At 34.6% G+C, this 13,651-nt stretch overlaps 1 protein-coding gene across 2 annotated transcripts in view; it reads right to left on the bottom strand.

Moving 5' to 3' along the window:
- The window catches only part of RELN (reelin), a 472,813-nt gene that overhangs the window by 327,725 nt on the left and 131,437 nt on the right, over positions 1-13,651 (bottom strand). For both annotated transcript variants that reach the window (XM_008592225.1, XM_008592230.1), the window contains exon 3: positions 10,799-10,934. In XM_008592225.1, the coding sequence (XP_008590447.1) occupies positions 10,799-10,934 (136 nt within the window). The remainder of the gene's footprint in view (positions 1-10,798; positions 10,935-13,651) is intronic.

Here is a 13,651-nt window from a genome sequence, read left to right as displayed (position 1 = left end):
ATAATAATCATATACATTGTATATTGACAAAATAAAAATTAAAAAAAAAAAATTTTACATTATTCTAAATAGCATTCAAAAACAGGAAAAATCTAACTTAGTAAACAATAGAAGTATTTATATTTCAGCATATTTGTGCCTGCCTTCAGAATTAATGTTTAGGAGAAGAATTTATGTAATGTTGCTTGAATTATTAGAGAAAAACTAACTGCAAACCAAAATCTAAAATTATCAATAAAGTTTTGTTAAACGACCAGACTGTTATTTCCAGAGCACCTAAAATACTATATTATAAAGCCAGCTGTCACTCATGTATGCCTGGAGGTAATATCAGAGTATAAACCCTAATTCTCTAAAATAATCTTCTGGCATATTCATGCATTCATGCATTTTTCTATTCATTCATCCATTCAACAAATAACTTTTTAAATGTTTTGTGTTAATAATTTTATACTATCTGCAACTGAAATATTAAGAATATGTACTCAATATTCTGCCATAACAAAGACAGTTTTTGATTTTGCATATTTCTTTCAGCTTTATCTATTACAAGTTATTTTGTTCTTAGGTAATTACCTTTTTATCCCTAATACTGTTAATTTTACTTATTTTGTCTGATATTAATATTGTAACATTCTTTTTGGTTAATTCTCGCTTGGCATGTCATTTTCCATCTCTTAACTTTCAATATTATTGTGCCAATATGTTTAGGTTGGAAGCAGTATATTGCTAGATTTTTGAATTGGATTCTGAAAGTCATGTTGTTTCAACTGGTGAGTTTAATCTGTTTATATTTATTGTAATTAAGGATTTATTTATATTATTATATTATATTTTATACTTCTACAATTTTAAATTTGCATTTTTCTTTATTCTGATGGATTAATTAATCTTTAATCCTTTCCCCATTCCTTCCCTATTTTGTAAATTATACATTTATTTCATTCTTTACATTTATATCTTCAACAATCATCCTTAACCAAGCCTACAACCTTCTTCCAAAATAATTTGAGAGCATGAGAAAACTTTAATACTGATTTCCTTCCTTCTCCCAACTTATAAAATAATACTACTTAGTATTTTAGTTGTACATTGCCTTTAAATTCTACCCCAAAATAGTTATCAGTGTAAACTTTATATATAAATTTATTTGTATATTCAATGGTTATTTAGAGTTTCTAACATGCTTACTAATTTCTTTGCTCACCATTAAGTATTGCATCACACCATAATTCCCTGTATCCTACACCTTTCTTCCGAGTTTGTTTTCTTTTTTTTCAGAAGCACATCCTTTAAAAACTTGCTTTAAAATGGTCTTTGTGTGGTAAAAATCTCAAACTTTATTTTTTTGAATAAAGTTTTCACACTTGACTGACACTTTATTTAGATGCAGAATTTTAGTATAACAATTATTTTCATTCACTACTTTGAAGATATTGTCTTCTGGCATCTCTTGCCGATGACGAGACCACTGTAAGACTAAATGTACAGGTAATCTCTTCTTTTTGGTTGCCTTTGATATTTTCTGTTTTTGATATTCTGAAGGTTCACCATGTTCTGTATCAGCTCTAATTTATTTTATTTATCTTCCCTATATAGAAAAGACTCACATCTTCCTTAGTTCTCAAAAATTCTCCACCGTCATCTCTTCAAATTTGTCTGTTTTCATTCTTTCTATTCTCTCCTTCTAAAATTTCTGTTAAATGTTGATTTCTTGGTTTTCTGCACCAAGTTGATAACGTGATTCCAGCCTCCTCACACATTGAGGGTTTTAGTTTCTTATAAGTGACTTATCTTTATAAAAGGCTCCATTCAGATGACAATTTTCTTTGCCGTTTTCCAAGGCAAAGTTGGATGATACTTTGAGGCTCCAAGCTTCATGGAGTGGATGACTTCTCCATATCCTTTCCTGTCTACCGTTGTCTCTGAAGGGGCTCATGACTACAGCTCCAGGACCCACATAGGTCAAAACCCAGGCCTAGGACCTAAATCCAGATTTAAAACACCTGTAGGCCACCATAATGTCAGCTCCCATTTCTTGATCCAGCTTTGATATCTCTCCTATTTTTCTGGAACCAAGTGTTTTCACTTTATTTCACAATAGTTTTATGTATATTTTAAATGTTTGCTCCATTATAACTAGAATTTCTATGTGATTTTAATGGAAGGGTTTCTGCTATGCCAGCTCAGCCTTCCACAATACCAGGAGTCTTCTACAAATAAAAATTTAATGTGTTTAAAATTGTATCGGAGAAATACATTTTTTTATGCTTTTATCATGTAATATTCCAAGCATTTCCCAAGTTGCTATAGTCTTCATAAATACCATTTTGGAAGTGACATGGGGTGGTAGTATAGGATGGTGGTTAAAAAGACAAGTTTTGGATCAAAACAGACCTATCTCTGTGAGGTCTTCAAGCTCTTCCTTCAGTAACAGGTGGTTCTGGGAGAGTAAAGGAACTTAGTAGGCTACCTGGTACACAGGTGATCAATAAATAGAAGTGGCTGTTTTTACTCTACCATTATCATCATCATCATAAAATGGTATTCCAAATTCTATTATTGCTCATTTCCATATTAATAATGATTAGCCTTCCAGACCAGCTAATTTTAAATATTAGGCACATGGCAGTAAATTTTCACGGGATAAGGGCACATTTGAAAAGGTGCAGAACCTAAAACATTGTGGCAGGATGTAGGAGGGGTTTTGCAGGGTGGGAGCAGGGACCGAAATCCAGGAGTTGGGGCAGACAGAGTAAAAGTGCCTTAGCCCAAGGTAGCCAAATAGTGGCACTAAGCCCTGAGCACTATAAGAGATAATAACCAGAGACAATTCTTACCTGTCATACTTGGCTTATCATTACCCATAAAGGTAAAGATTATAGAAACTGCTACACTGGCAAATAAAGCTAAAATGAACAATTAGGTAACCAGGTTTTTATGTAAAACTGCCTTACTTGGTGAGGTTACAAGTTATGATGGCTCAAGTTCACAGGACAATTGCAAAACCTCAGTTTTGCTTTACTCCTTTCTATATATCCTTAGAAGTGCATGGTTACCTGCTATAAATGTCAAGGTGACATCAGAAGAAAAGATTATTTGAAAGATTCTCTAAACATGTGCTGCACAACAGCACTTTCTGTAATGAAGGAAATGTTCTATATCTGTGATGCCCAATATGACAGTACTTCGAAAAGTTCATGGAAAAATACAGTTAAAAGATTATACAAATCTTCCCATGAATTTTTTGAAGACCCCTTGTATAACAGTCACTAGCCATATGTGACTATTGAGAACTTGCATTGTGGCTGGTGCAACAGAGGAACTAAATTTTTTATTTTAATTTTAATTAATTTAAATTTAAATAGCCACAATGGCTTATACCTACCATGTCAGAAAGTGTACAGTTCTGAACAAATTTTAGAATATATATTTGTGTGTATGCATTTATGTGTGAATATACAACACATATACATATAAGTGTGTGTGTATATACACATATAGGTGTATAGATGTGTGTGTATATACAAACATATGTATATATCCAGATAAGTCATAGAAGACAAAATAAGTTATTTTAAAAATTCTTACCTGGAAGAAGCAATCAAAATTTTATTTCACCTTTGTAATAATGCCTTCATATTCAGAGATTTTACTGAAATCAGAGCTTAATAATATGTTGATGCTAGTATATATTATCCAAGGAAATACACTGGCAAACCATGGAGTTGTTACCGCCATGGGAAAAACTTATTCACCTGTTTCTCAGACATCCTCATCATAACTATTTTTGACTGTGTAAGCAGTGTGGGGAGAAAAAAATTTCACACTTAGAGGTTCTAAAGCTGGTTTAGTCTACTCTAATAATAATAAAATGACTCAAATCTCTGCCCACACCTCATTTAGGAAATTTATATTAGATTTAGAGAATTTCTAATAATTGTGACACATAAAACTTTTAGATTTATTGACTTTGGTTGTTTTGCTTTCATAAATACTCTATGTGGTTTCAAGTAAGTGCCAAGTACAGTAGTAATCCCATCTAAACCACAGGCCTTGTAATAAGGAGCATTTTGTGGATTCCAATCCTCAGCCCATTGACTTGAGAGCCCTCCAAAAGTTCTCACACGATTATATGAAAGGAAAAGAGGAAGGGAAGAGGTAGTTTTCCATAGGATTTATTTATTTTTTTGCTTCTAGACTTAACATTATTAGAAAAACATTTCTGTCTAAGAAAAATTTTTTTAAAAAAACCCAGAGATTAAAAAAAAGAACAAATTCACTACCACAACTATTTGCCATGGAATAAAATTCCATAGAAGCAGGTCTATCTTTGGACCCTGGTTAAAAATATTTCATTACTGTAATAGAAAAATTTCCCACCGTAAAGCAGTTATACTTCTCTAATGGTCTTATAATGCTGATGCTAAGAAAAATATCCTAGTGGAGACTCCACTAGATTGCCCTAAGATAACCAGTGCTGCTTACACTGTGACTTCTTAGAAGAAGGGGCGGGGGGGGACACAGGAAGGAAAAAAAGACAGAAAAATGAAGGAAGTGGTTTTGTGTTTTGAATATGTTTAATTTTTCAAAATATGTTGTATAAACAATATAATAAAAATAATTTCTTCAATTCTTCTTGGAGATTTGTTGACATATTTTATCTCAACCATACCCTCTAAAATTAAAAATTAAATCCCCAGGAAGCATCCTGACCTCATTTGCCAAAGTGTTGATACCTGAGAATACATATTATTCCCTGAACTTAGACTGTTTCCTTGTCCAAGCCTAACTGGTGATTTAACTTTGATAATTTAACAAGGAACTACAGGGAAGTGAGGCTTCTAGCCATTTAAGGATAGATAATACATTTTTTAATCCTGTCATTCAGAAGTAGGTTTTGATCAGCACTGAAATAATTGTCTCAAGTAGGGAAATGTCTGCTTAAAAAAACAAAACTAGACCATCAGGGGAAAAAAAAACAGATTTGTGATTTAAGAGACAAATTCATTCTTTAGAAAATAACATATCTGGTTTTATCTCACAGCGTGGATACAACCATTGCAGACTTACATGAGAAGTAATTTATTTTTGCAGTAAGCTTTTATAATCTAGAAAGTAAAATACCATTTGTATGTATCAACTGTTGGCATCCTTATCGATAGGTATAAATGCACTCCCAATGAACATACCCATGGGGAGGTTCCCAATCTTCTTTCAAATGTTTAAGTAACAAGGCAAATACATCTGTGGTGTTTTCTTCTGATGGATGAAAATACATGGGTAACCACACTATCTTTCCTGAAGCATTCTCCAGACAGACTGGAATGGCTCTCATCAAAAATTAAAGGCATTTGAGATACACTCAAGGCAGCACTTCAAATCTCAGCAATTGTATTATTTTGAGACGTCAGGTGTTCAGAAACTGCTAGTGTCTTCAATTTTTAAAATGATTTTTTTTTTGTCTTCTAGTTTAGTGTTCTTTAAGGAAAAGATCTCTCTGGGAGATATTTCCTTTAAAATATCAAATTTCAAATATGGTCCTCTTGTGTTCCTCTTTGCTGACCTGAGTTCATTCTTCATTGATGTTCAATATCTTAAATAGACCATTGCTTAGTTCATTCTGCTTTCAGTTTTGCAAAAGTTCACTTAAGGTTAAATCATCACTAAATGAGGCAAAAATTGAATCTTCTTTTATGCTCCATTTTCATTCTACTATTTATGCCAGCATCTCTGTCCTAAAGTCTAATTGTGATGAATTTTGCCTGTATTACGCACATTCACTATAAAAAGTCCCCTTGTGACAAAGGACAAGATATAATCAACATCCAAAGAATGGACCTCCATCATAATATCAAGATCAAACCCACGTCTGAACATTAGTCCAATGTGTTTTCCACCCTTCAGAATAAGGGTGAGATCAAGGCCTCTTGATATTTAAATAAAATAGATAATATTACTATAGCCCATATAGAGATAGATTTAAAAATGAAGATAGAAAACATGTTTTTAAAAGTTACAGAGATTTTGACACCACAACGCAAACTCTATTTAATTTTAATTGCATTTATACCATGGATATTTTGCTGCAATAAAATATACACGTGATCATTTTAAGGGCGATTGTAGTGAAGTGGCAAAACTCACCTGCTTTGAAACCAGACTGCCTTTGAACACAGGCTGCATCATTCACTGGGTGAGTTACCTTAGGCAAGTTATTTAACATCTCTGTACTTTTAATTTCCTCATTTGTTAACCGAGGTAATAACAGCACCTACTTTATAGAATTACTGTGTGAATTAAATGGAATTAAAGATGTAAACTACTTAAAACAGTGGCTGGCACTTGTAAATTTTCAAAAATATTTTTAATGTTATAGTCATTACTTTACAACCCCATTACCCTGGTAGTTTCTCAATAACTTGCATTTAGTGTTAGATGGGGATTTCCTTTCTTCCTTTCTCCCTCCCTTGGTTCATCCTGTCCCTACCTTTGCTCCTCTCTCCTCCTCCTCCTCCTTCTCCTCCTTCATCCTTTCCTCCCCTCCCACTCTCTTGGGATTGGAGGGTATGTGGGAGGGGGAACTGATATCCAAGAAGTGAACTTCTTGGATAATTAAGTACCTCTTTTAACTTGAGGCTTACTAGTCACTAAAGACTGTAATCAAATATAAAAGTGAAGACAAATTATACTGCCATAAGATCTGGATACTAAACTAATTTCTGAGTGAAATTATCACATGAAATGTAAATGCTATCAACAGGTGCCATAAAAGAAATGAGAAAATAATTTTAGTACATTTTCTACATCTGTGCCACTACATCCAGCATTTTATCCTCAGGGAATCATCTCTTCTATATCTCCCACTTGATTATTTTTAACAAGAAAGTCAGTAAACAGCCCAAATGACCACGTGGCTAAGTGGTTTACCAATAAAACACTGTTTATTCAGACAGCATGCTCTCACTGGGAAAGACAAACACAGCACATTATATAATTGTCTTGAATTTCATTTCAAATGTTCTATAATTGTTAGTATGAGGTTTTTTAAAAAGATTTTAAATAGGTAACTGGGTTTTTAAATCACAGAGTTTGCATCACACATTGGCTATACTAATATGAGGCTGCAGGATTGGGTGTAGTGTTGATTCAATTGCCAGCTTTAGAAAGACCATATAAATGGTAAATGTTAGTTGCCAGATTTCTTCAAATCCAACACACTATCAATTGTAAGGCATTAAGAAATAAAGCAAATGTTGCCAATTATAATTGTAGGATGTCATCAAATGTAAAATGCTACCCTACTTCAGAGATCCCAAAATGTGAAAGAAAATATATTCTGCATCTTAGAATCAATGAAATATAATATCATTACTGTACAAGCATTAAGAAATATTTATTGAGATCTTCTACTGTCTTTAGTTCCATAACAGGAACTATTAGGTATACAAAAATACTACATGTAGTCCTTAACATCAAGAATTTTTTTTTTTTTTTTTGTCCTTTTTGAGACCGTCCACACCGCGCTCAGCCAGTGAGCGCTGTGAGCGCACCAGTCATCCCTATATAGGATCCAAACCCGCGGCAGGAGTGCTGCTGCACTCCCAGCGCTGCACTCTCCCGAGTGCACCACGGGCTCGGCCCTAACATCAAGAAATTTAAAATCTAGTTAGGAAAAGAAAACAAGCATGTGATAAATCAAATAATGATATGAGTTAACAAATGATATTTTAAAAAGTTACAGAATATATCACAAAAGCATATAAGTATGGCTGAAGTTTAATTCCTAAGAAATAATTCTTCCTACTTAAAAGTTCATACCTTAATTTTGAAGATTAACCAGGTAAGAGAGAATCATGGTACATATATCTTCAAATGCCATAGGTCTTTGTGTTATTTTGTTTTTGTTTAATAACATTGAATGCTAGTAATCCCCTTCAAGTATTGCTGGGCATTTAGTAATTACAGATACTAACTCTTTTATGTAGTCTTACTCAGCTCATAATAAATATCATAGTAAAAAATAAAAGTAAGAAATTGCAAGACTTTAGTTCAGAAAATTTCAAATGAATTGCTTCAGTGGTCCATGTTCAATCTTCACTTTTCCTGTGATCTCTCACAAACTGATTAGGAAAAGAGATCAATAAAAGCATCTTGCCCACATAGGAAGCAGCTATTTTATGTAATGTTCAACATTCTCGTGGCTTATAATAAAGAGGCTTAACTACCTATTAAAAATGCTAAAAACACAAATTGTATCATCAAAATTGTATCGGGAAATCCAAATGAAGGTATGTAAAATTTGTTGCAATTAGTAAAAATTACTTCTGACCAAACTGCATTTTTCTGACCAGCTGCTGAGAAAACACTTTGGAGTTGAAACTCAAAAACCTAAGAAACACCAGGGTCATGGGTTTGTATCCCCTTGCTAGGTACTGGCCAGCCGCAAAAAAAAAAAGAATCAAAAAAAAAAAAAAAAAAAAAAAAATATATATATATATATATATATATATATATATATATGTACACACACACACATATATATATATATATATATATATATATTTTTGGCGGCTGGCCAGTAGCTAGTATCTAGTATGTGTATATATACTAGTACCTAGCATATATATATATATATATATATACACACATCGGAAGAAAATGCAGTTTCATATCCCAGGAACAATGAAACCGTATACCATCAAATATTTTTAAACAGATTCAATTAAAACCTGTATCTACAAGGGCACTTTGAAAAGTTCTTGGAAAAGCAGAATTGAAAGATGAATCTTTCCAAAAAATTTTGAAGTACTCTCATTTAGAAGTAGGTAGTTCCATATTGCTGACAAAGATTTATTTTGTGTTCTATCTTTCAAAAAAGCAATTCTTGTTTTAAATTAAGAAGTTATGCATGGAAAGAATTTAAATTATCCTTCTGAGGGCCAATATAAGTAGTAGAGAGCATGTCAAAAGAGTCAGGGATCACTATTAAACTAAAGGAAATTTCAACATTGAATATCATACAATTCAAGGAGCATTTCCTTTGATGTTTATATATGAGACACTGTACCAACTATGGGGGAATTTAAAAGAAATAAGAATTTGTCCCCGTCCAATCTAACCTGATAGAAAACGCAGGAAATTAACTGAAATAAGTATAGAGTAAAATATATTCAGCATTATAGCAGTTACAAGCAAAATGTGACAACACACAGCACTTTTGTTGTTGATATCTTGGCAAGTTTTATAGAAGAGTTGTCGTTTTAAACAGACCTTGAAGAATGAGTAGGATTTTAACAAATGGGGTTGAGAGAAAAAAGCATTCCAGACTCAAGGAAAAGCATGGGGAAAGACAGAAAGTCATAGAATGTTTAGGGAATTGTGGGAAGTTTAAGGAATTGTAGGAAATCTGATATTGGCAGGCTGGGTAACCCAGGGAATAGGTGGAAAGAGTATATAGTCAGAGATGTGGGAGCCACAGAAATCCCTGACACTAAACTGTATGGTATCAAGCAGAAGGGAAGGTAGTGGTAAATTTTGTAATATACAGGTTTTATGGGACTTTTTGTCTGAGCAGGAGGTTGAAATAGAAAACCACGCAAGGTAACTTCTAGCTCTATTTTGCTAGACTGCTCAGCAAACAACTGTTTCTGAACTGCCTTTGACTTTATCCTACTGGAATACTCCTCCATTCAGCAAATATTTAGTGTGCCAGGGATGTTCTAGACAGTTGGGGCAAATCAGTGAACAAAACAGAAAAAATTCTTTCCTTCGAGGAACTTTCCTCTTGGTGAGAAGAGAAAGATGATAAACAATGTGCATAATTAAATAAGTGAAGAATATCGTGTGCTATAAGTTTTAAAAAATGCTATGGAAAAAATAAGAGTGGGATAAGAAGGAGCAGGGTGGTGACTCTAGGGTAGAGGCAGGGGCATAGTCTGCATTGAGAGATGTCACAAGTTGCAGCCTTTGCACCATAGTGTAGTGTTTATCTAAGAATGCTGTGGAGGACATTGCTCACTACACCTCCTGGTTTCCTCTTCAGGAAAGCACATGAGGGGGGTTAGGTTTCCTGACTTCTGGCCACCATGAATCACCTAACTGATCACATTTTCCTCTTGGTACTAATGGCCAGAAAGATCAAAGCTAAATTTGTGGTCTTCTTCCAAAAAGTGTATGGGGTCTTATAGCATTTTTTGTACCTGTTTTTATTTTATTTTCTGAACATTCATTTTCCTATTGCACTGATTTCTTCACTTACCTTTATCTTTTTTAATGGATAAACAATTGTATACATTCATTGGGTACATGTGATGTTTTGATATATGTTTACATTGTGGAATGATTAAACCAAGCTAATAAACATATTTTTGTGTCATGAGAACATTTAAAATCTACTCTTTTAACAATTTTGAAATATACAATACAGTATTATTAACTATAGTCAACATGCTGTGCAACAGACCTCTGAAATTTATTCCTCCTAAATAAAACTTTGTACCCTTTGAACAATTTCTCCTCATTCCCCATCCTCCCCACCAATTCATTTAACCCTTATTTTGTTGTGTACTTTTTGTTAGCTAAAATCCAATTTAGAACTCTGGAGGTTATAATAAATAAGCAAAAATAAACTTTTTTTAAAAAGCAGTTTTGACCTCTTTTGACATAAAAGTTAGTGGCTTTAATTAAGGACAAATCTGTAAAAATGATACATTTAAATAATTACCCTATGTGTAATCCCATGAGAGGTCGCCAGTACTTGCCTTCTGTACCTGTCACAGACTCCTTGGGTACTTACATGAAATTCACGCAGCCTGTGCCAGCGGGTGGAGCAATCCAGACGAAGCTGAGGTTGGTAGTGGGCAGGTGACTCACATGGGAGGCCACCACGCTGCACATAAACTGGTTACCAAACTGGTGGTCAGACATGATCCCTGAGAAACAGAAAGGAAGGCAAGTTGTTATAAAAACAACAAAGCAAAGTCCTTTGTATCATGGCTTTCAATTCACACACATACACACACACACACACATACACACACACACACTCTCACACACACACACAAAAAAACAAACAAACAGCAACAACAACAACAACAAAAAACCGGGGGGGGGGGAGAAGAAGATTTAACAACCACAACTTTTTTTTTGAAGTTCTTACAACAAGAAAATGGAGGGGACACATCTGGGTGGGAGGGGGGAGAGGGAGGAGGGAGGGAGGTTTCGGTGATGGGACACAATAACTAACTACATTGTATATTGACAAAATAAAAATTAAAAAAAAATATTTTCTGGATGTGTTTCTTTTATGGTAAGACTCATTATGCTATTGGTCTTCCTCATAAGTTATGTAATTTTTCACTTTTTATTTTTAGAGGGAAATTGATCACTTAAAACATTATTGTTAAGGAGTAACCTACTAAAGTTGTTGTTACAGTATTTTCTTTCCTTTGACTTTATCGATTGATCTTTGCCCATCATCAAAGACCACCAGGAGCAACCTGCAGTTGAACAAGGTTGGGTTTTCTGGAACTGCCTGCATCACGAGGAACTGGGAGGCATTTCACTAAGAGAATGTTAGAAGGGGCTTGTTAAAATAATTGGGCTTATGTTAGGTTATTTCAGAGAATAAGGTGATCAGGTTTGCTTCGGAATTTCTCGATTTTAGTATTAAAAGCCCTGCATTCTGGGAAATCCCCCAATCCTGTTGGGGAAGTTTCAGAAATAGGTGGTTTTACTTCTGGATTTAGGGCTATCATAAAGCAGAGGTAATTTTATCACTGAGTACCTGAATTTTTATCTAGCAGGCATAAGGAATGGAGTGGGCTAAATCTGTGATTGGTAAAAAAAAAAAGCAACAATAGTAATGTTAGCATGGAGAGAGGAAGGTTGGCCATTTTTGTGGTTGACACCACGTTCTTGCTTTGTTTGCGTTCATGCATAATTGCAGAGTGATCCTGTCCTTTCCTCATACTACCACAGTCATAGAGTGGCCTTGTCTAGTGCTAGTTTTCTGTGAAATTGCTCATGTTCAACCTGAGAACACCATGGCCAAATTGTGAGCATGTCAACTACTAGTTGAACTATCAAGAGATGCTTTTTCTCTATTTTAATAAGGTGATTCTTTTAGGTTTACCTCAGATATAAAATACTAATAAATAACTCAACGATAAGAAAAGAAACAACCCAATTTTAAAATGGGCAAAGGACCTGAACAGTCACCTCACTAAAGAAGACATACAGATGGCAAATAAGCATGTGAAAAGATGTTCAGCACTATACATCATTAGGGAACTATAAATCAAAACAACTCCTGTTGTTTTTCTGGTTGTTGATATCTCTGTCCCTACATATCTATTAGGATAGCCAAAGTCCAGAACACTGACAACACCAAATGCTGGTGAGGATGTACATCAACAGAAACTATCATTCGTTACTGGTGGGAATGCAAAACAGTACAGCCTCTTTGGAAGACAGTTCGGCAGTTTCTTACAAAACAGAACATACTCTTATCATATGATCCAGTAATTTCACTCCTTTGTATTTACTCAAATGAATTTAAAACTTATGCCCACACAAAAACCTGCACATAGATGTTTACAGCAGCTTTATTCATAACTGCCAAAACTTGGAAGCCACCAAGACATCCTTCAGCAGGTAAATGGATAAATAAACTGTGGTACAAGCAGATGATGGAATATTATTCAGCACTGTGAGAAATGAGCTATCAAGCCATGAAAAGACATGAAGAAAACTTAAATATGCATGTTACCAAGCGAAAGAGGCCAGTCTAAAGAGAGTACATACTGTATGATTCCAACTGTATGATATTCTGAAAGAGGGCAAAGCCGTGGAGATGGTAAAAAGATCACTTGCCAGGGTTTGGGGAGTAGGGAGGGATGAACAGGCAGAACACAGGATTTTTAGGGCAGTGAAACTATTCTGTATAACTCTACAATGATGGATACGTGTCATTATACAAATTTTCAAAACTGTACAACACTAATAGTGAGCCCTAATGCAAGCTATGGGCTTTGGGTGATAATGATGTATTTGATTTAGGTTCATCAGTTGTAACAAATGCACCACTGTGGGGCAGGATGTCCATAGTAGGGAAGGTTTTTCATGTGTGGGGATAGAGGTTACATGGGACTCTCCGCACATTTCACTCAGTTTTGCTGTGAACCTAAAACTTCTCTGAAAAATAAAGTTTATTAATAAAAAAATTAGTAAAAACACTGTAGGAGTGGGAAGTTAAATTTAAAACTTCTCTCATTTACTGGCTTTGTGACCTTGAGCTAATGACTTACTCTCTCTGATGTCCAGTTTTCTTGTCTGTAAAATGGAAGTACCATGCCGCCTATATCTTAAAGTTGTAAGAATTAAATGATCTAATGCATATGACAGCACCTAGTACAGTATCTAGAAGTAGTGGGCTCTCAATAAATCTTGATTTTCTTCCTGACTACTAGAGTGATCTTTCTTTTTTTTTTTTTGTCTTTTGTCTTTTTCCGTGTCCGGCAACGGATTGCAACCCTCAGTGTTGCCCCCGTACCAGACCGGGGACCGGCAACGGGATCGCAACCCTCGGTGTTGCTCCCGCGCCTTGCTCAGCCAGTGAGCGGGAACCGGTCTGTATGTGGGATCCGAA

The sequence above is a fragment of the Galeopterus variegatus genome, unplaced genomic scaffold (assembly GCF_000696425.1).
Source record: "Galeopterus variegatus unplaced genomic scaffold, G_variegatus-3.0.2 Scaffold153, whole genome shotgun sequence".
In the NCBI taxonomy this organism is placed as follows: Eukaryota; Metazoa; Chordata; class Mammalia; order Dermoptera; family Cynocephalidae; genus Galeopterus; species Galeopterus variegatus.
The sequence above is the reverse complement of the archived record's forward strand: the minus strand, read 5'-3'. Positions and strand labels throughout refer to the sequence as shown.